The 6288-nt window shown below is 50.6% G+C and overlaps 1 protein-coding gene across 1 annotated transcript; it reads right to left on the bottom strand.

Moving 5' to 3' along the window:
- Positions 1–225: 225 nt before the first annotated feature.
- Positions 226–734, bottom strand: N7446_012076 (uncharacterized protein; the record flags this gene model as incomplete). The annotated part of the gene is made up of 2 exons (XM_058520818.1): positions 226–684; positions 732–734. The coding sequence occupies 2 exons, from the start codon at positions 732–734 to the stop codon at positions 226–228; spliced, it is 462 nt and encodes a 153-aa protein (XP_058367104.1).
- Positions 735–6288: the final 5554 nt, after the last annotated feature.

The raw sequence follows: 6288 nt of genomic DNA, 5'->3' as shown, positions 1-6288 counted from the left end.
ATTGCTAATTATCTCCTGTGGATCAAGTCTATTACTTTCCAGTGACAGGAATCTTGGTGGCCACACGCGCTGAGAGAGCTGAAACGTCTTTCCTTAACTCTTCCACCCCCACCTTCTTTCGAAGTCTCTAAGAAACGAGTCTTAGCGGTCCCCTCCTGCTTCTACTGTTGCTCGTCTGTGTATATTGGCATGTTTACCCACACTTGCCGAACACGGAGTCACTAGTTACAAATCTTGCTCCACACGCCAATAAATTGTAATCGTCTGGGCGCCATCTGGAAGCGGAATCATAGCGAACTGTCCTTCCGAGCCCGAGTTTATGTCACTGGTGTCCGCCTGCCCCTCCAAACTGTAACGGGTAACTATATTTCCGTTGTGGTAGACATTAAAAATGACCTCTGAATAGGTTCCTGTGGGTGCCACGAAGACATCGATGACTTCCTGATTCGCGTTCAACGCTGCCCGATAGACGTTTATTTCGGCCCCCGATTGGAATCGTTCCGTTAGGCTCCGAACGTCGCCGATGGCGGCTGTACTGAAGCTCCAGTGGAAATCGAAGCTCGATGGACGACCAAAGGTCTCACGCCATGGAGTCATGATTGGGTGCGCGTCCGACTGGGGGGCAGCCAGGGTGACAAGCGGTTGTAGACATATTAACAGATACGTCAGAAAAACAGGGAAGAACTATGCTGGTCAGTCTAGGTGACCAAAACGACGGCAAATATACATACCATGATTTGTTATGAGAACAATACTAGTTTAGTCTGGATAAACAAAGTATTTGGATGTAGTTGAGAATGGTTTGAACAGATCTAATAAATAATAGGGCCTGCCTGAACGATTTTATATAATAATGAAAACTAGTGTCGGGACATATACTCCCGTCAGAATAAGCAAAGACAGGTTGAACGTAATCTTGCTAAACAACGGCTCCCGCCGTATGGATTCAGGGGTATTGAGCCTTGACCTAGGAGGAACATCTATTTTACATGAATCAAATTGACTTTTGCTTTGGAAGCATAACCACTGTCCACTTAACTGTGTATACAGTACCTAGCTGGTGATACCAACAACTAGAGTTTCTATCCCTACTTTATTAGCTAGAATGCATTGTTTCTCTACATAATACTGTAGCAATTCGTATCCGGTTGATCCGAACAAAAAGATATCCGGTCCATCCGGCTGAAAAGACACCCGGGTCGTTTGATCTGTAAATGTTCAAAATATTTTCATTAACAAAGGTATCCCTAAAATTGTTTCACTTTAGTTAAAATAAACTTATTTTGCCGTTTAACTTTAGCCTTTATTACCCATTGCGGGCTTTGTTACTCGTTGCCCCTAATCACCAGCCGTCTGCTCTGGTCCATGCATGGAGCACCTAGAATGATTGGGACCGGCCGGTGAGAGATAGGGAAAATTCGAATGGGAATTGAGAGCTTAGAATTGGTATGTATAGCGGTATAGCAGCATGCATCTCGAGGATCCATGATTGACATGAACAAAGGGCTACGAAGAGCATTTCACATAGCAATGACAGCAGGATTAGCGCTTATATACTAAGCCACGTGGAACAAGAACGATAGAAACTTGCGGGCACCGACCCGGTCACCCAGAGCTTGAAATTACGTCTTACGGGAGGGGGTACTCCGTACGGAATAGCCCCTTCGGTTAAAATATCTTAATAACTAGAAGAACTGATATCCAACGGAGCAGATTTGCCGCAGCCTAATCAAGATACGTGTTAGTGAGGTTTCTTCCTTGCACTGCCCCAGCTTCAGCTCGTCCCTTTACTCACACTACGTTTTATTCATTTGGTTAGACGGTAAATCCTTATATAAAGTAAGGATTAGCATTTTACATAATTTGCCAAGCATAAAAGCTGCTTTTTTGACTTCGAAAAAGGACATCTGAGAATAGACAGGAAGAACAGCTAAAGCGGCTGAATTAGATAAAGCTATTTAGGAGAAAAGCTAACCAAGCTAAAATAGACTTGATTAAAAAAACTCTGTGGCGAGGATAATGCCCTGAAACGAAGGAACGTAGTGAAATGCCCTGAAACGAAGGAACGTAGTGAAAGGGTTTACAACCCTGCGCGAGCTGCCCGCCAACCTTTGCTGGCCTGCCCTGAAACGAAGGAACGTAGTGAAAGGGTTTACAACCCTGCGCGAGCTGCCCGCCAACCTTTGCTGGCCTCTGCCCTGAAACGAAGGAACGTAGTGAAAGGGTTTACAACCCTGCGCGAGCTGCCCGCCAACCTTTGCTGGCCTCTGCCCTGAAACGAAGGAACGTAGTGAAAGGGTTTACAACCCTGCGCGAGCTGCCCGCCAACCTTTGCTGGCCTGCCCTGAAACGAAGGAACGTAGTGAAAGGGTTTACAACCCTGCGCGAGCTGCCCGCCAACCTTTGCTGGCCTGCCCTGAAACGAAGGAACGTAGTGAAAGGGTTTACAACCCTGCGCGAGCTGCCCGCCAACCTTTGCTGGCCTCTCACTGCCAAACTCTTCGTTGCCCTGAAACGAGGAACGAGTGAAAGGGTTTACAACCCCACGCGACCTGCCTGCGACCTGCCTGCGACCTGCCTGCGAAGCTTTGCTGCGTTCCCACTGTCAAACTTCGGCCGGATTTGGGACGCTGGTTGGTCCGTTTCGCTTGCCAAGGATTGCTCTTATTTGATATTTCTTTCTTCGCTCTTACTTGCTGTTTCTACTTCGCGCTTTCGCCTTTCATTTGCTGCTTTTCCTTTCCTTTCACGTGCCTGCCTGTCTCGGGCGTTACGGTAAGTGTTTTGAGGGGGGTTTGGTGTTTTGAGGGGGTTTTTGGCCTTCTCCAGGCTCTCTTCTCTTTTGCTGGTCTGAAGCTTGCCTTTCTTCCCTCCTTCGGCTTGGTGCTTCCCGTATTCGTATTGCCTAATCTTGTCACTTTTACGTGAAGATTGTTAGACAAACGTGGTAGACTGAGAATTCTTGATGGTCAAGGTTATTATGTCAAGGGACCAAGAGAGCGAACCTTGCATTTTTCTTTCATGAGGTAATATTCGAAGATATCGGGCCTAGTGGGAGTGCCAACAGGTGTGGCTGCATGGGTCATAGCACGGTTAAAGTTGCGGGAGACAGCGGCCGAACCCGATAGGTTTTATTTGGGTCGTGGTAGCCCAAACCCTGTCAAAAACCACGTAAATACTGTTGCACAAAAAACACCGTGCTCCGGCTGCACTCTGATTGTGCAACAATTCGGAAGGCTGCAAAAGGGTAACAGAGCACCGGATTGGAAGGCACTCTGGGCTTTCTATTATAAGATTATTATTTTCCCTGGTCTTCCTCGCTGCTGCCTTCTCCTCCATGTTTCGCTCCTTCTGATGCCGTCTCTTCCTGCGCGACGTACTCTCTGTTCTGGTTGCGCCAGACCGTGGCAGTCCACACAGTTTAAGTCCTGCGATAATTGCCGCCGCAAGGCCTCTCAGCGAGCCTTAGCTAGTCGACAATTTACGGCCGCTGCGGGGGGAGTAAACGTTCTACTGGACCGCCTCCTCTAAATTCCACTTCCGCACCTGCATTTTCCACCCTTCGTGTTTTAAGGCCTCTGGTACCAGTTTCGCTCGCCCTGAACCCCGTTCATGACACTGGGGCATCCTTGCCAGCAACGAGGACTCTTTTAAGGCCTCTAGCACCAGCTTCGCATCCACCACTCACTCCGCCTCAATCGTTACACATTTCAACCCCTACACTTCGGCCAGTTCCTGTGCCATTAAACCCGGGAGCTGAGCCGAGAACAAAAAGAGTGCTGCTTCCTGCGGGTCCTCTGCCAGTGCCTCCCTTACAGCTGCCATTGATCTCACAGCCATCCCCAGTCGCCGCCGGAAAGAAAAGGTGCAACCCGGGAGCCGAACCGAGAACAAAAAGAGTGCTGCTTCCTGCGCGTCCTCTGCCAGTGCCTCCCTTACAGCTGCCATTGTCCTCACAGCCATCCCCAGTCGCCGCCGGAAAGAAAAGATGCAACCCGACTTCATTGAGCGCCACGCTCAAAAGGCAAAGACCGCTAGAGCTGGGCACGTCACAAGATAGTTTACATCGAGCGCTGGGTTTCCTGCGCGATGAGCTGGAGGCTCGGGCCGTCGCTTCCGATGCGTTTCCCCCTGAGATCTCCTGTTCACACATACGAACATCCGTAACCAGATTCGAGGATGAGATTTCCGCTGCTGCGAAAAGATGTGTCTGTTGTTCATGCGGAAAACTTGTCCCCAACACTAATATCTACCATGTGGATAATGATGTCCCTTTACTGCTGCCATTGGAGGGAGCCCTTGATACTTGCGGTAGGCATGATGACACTTGGGATCTCTGCTCGTCATGCCATGCTTCACTCAATCGAGACATGATTCCTAAGTTCTCTGCGAAGAACCTGGTGAATGTAACTCTGTGCCAGGACTATCTGTCCGCTTTGGAAGGCCTCACCCTGACGGAAGAATGCCTCGTTGCAAAGTGCCATCCTCTCGGTGTCGTTTTGAAACTGCGGCCGGGTGGCCGCTCCGCGCCAGTCAACTACCATGCCCTCCGCGGTCATTTCATTGTCATCCCACAAGACCCAGGACCACTACTCGAGATCCTACCGAGCCCGGAGTTAACTCTGCATAGCCTAATCAAGGTGTTCTGGCTGGGTGCTCGGCCCCCTAAGGATTCGGACCTGAATCCATTCCTGCTCGTTCGGAAAGCGAAGGTACTGGCGGCCTTGCAATACCTTGTTCAACATAACCACCTCTACCGTAATCTCACGATCAACCGTCCCATGATCGATAGCTGGGGCGATGACTTCATCCCGCCAGAGCTGCGCGATAACATCATCAGTCTCGACGAGCCCGATCACCATGAGCGTGAGGGGTACACGGTAAACCTACAGACAGGGAACTACGAGAACGATCTTCAGGCTGCCCAAGACAGTGCCCTTCACGCCAGTGGCGGTGGTCCTCTCATCACTGGTTCTGTCTCCACCGATATCAATGGAGAACGTCAGGACCCGAATCTGCGTGCGTTGGACGCTCTGTTTAGCGTTGCCACAGACAGACCGGCGCCATCGCGTCAGGACATGTCGGCTAGAGAAAGTGAGAGAAACACGCGGGCCCTCGATCATAGAAAGATGCCGATAATCTCTTACAAAACCCGTGGAGAAGCCACCCTGGTGGATCACTGGTCAGATCCCCATTACTTTACCGCCGCATTCCCAACCTTGTTTCCAGCAGGGATAGGGGGCCATCTCGATGAGCGGACTGTCCCGGTATCACTCGGCGCTTTCGCCGACTGGGCTTTGCATCACCACAGTAGAAGGTGGGTCGCTTTCTTTGAAAATATTTAAATAGTGATGCTGGCCTCTGCTTATTGGCGTAGGTTCGCACGCCACAAGACCTTCATGTACCTGCTGTTTGACGTGATCCAGCTTCGGAAGTCATCAATGGGCAACATGTTCCTCATCAAAAGGCAGAATTGGCAGACAACAGTGAATGACATTGCCTCTCTGACGGTGAACCAGCTCCAGGATGCAGCGAAGACGGTCGCAACGGGCCAGAAAATTGAGGATCCGATCATTCGACGACTGCTGCGAAATATCGAGACAATCGGGATGCAGGTCCCAGGATCCTTCGCCCAGAAACTAAGAATGCGCGCTGAAATTCGAGGACTGATTCTCCGGTACGGCATGCCCGCTTTTGGATCACTATCAACCCCTCCGACCTGCGGAACCCCCTGGTCCTGATCCTGGCCGGCGTTGAGTACTCTGGGGACAACCTGGCCGCGGCAAATGCCGCTATACGTGAGGCTGCAGCTACCTCTAACCCCGTGGCTGTCGCTGAGTTCTTCCATCACGTTTGCAAAGCCGTTCTGGACGGCCTTTTCGCTACCAATACTGGCCAGATCGGCATCCTGGGCGATCTCTCGAACTATTTTGCTGTAGTCGAGACGAACGGTCGAGGCATGCTGCATCTCCACGGATTAGCATGGGCCAGAGGGAATCTCGCTTTCGACAGTTTACGGGATCGGCTGCTCCAGGATAGCGACTTTGCCGCCCGCATAATTCGCTACTTGGAGTCAATCATTACGCAAGGCGTTGATGAGAGTATTCCGCACGACCCTGAAGTGAACCTTCCCACCGTGCCGCCGTCAGCCAAAGACTTCGAATCCGATGATGACTTTCATCTCCGACTATCTCACGATAGCAATTGCGTCGCTCGTAGAATGCAAGTCCATTCCCGAAACCATCTCGCCACATGCTTCAAGTACCGACAAACGGGATCCAGAAAGAA

This window comes from Penicillium canescens, assembly GCF_028828765.1.
Source record: "Penicillium canescens strain IBT 15451 chromosome Unknown utg000009l_segment0_segment0, whole genome shotgun sequence".
Taxonomy (NCBI): Eukaryota; Fungi; Ascomycota; class Eurotiomycetes; order Eurotiales; family Aspergillaceae; genus Penicillium; species Penicillium canescens.
The sequence above is the reverse complement of the archived record's forward strand: the minus strand, read 5'-3'. Positions and strand labels throughout refer to the sequence as shown.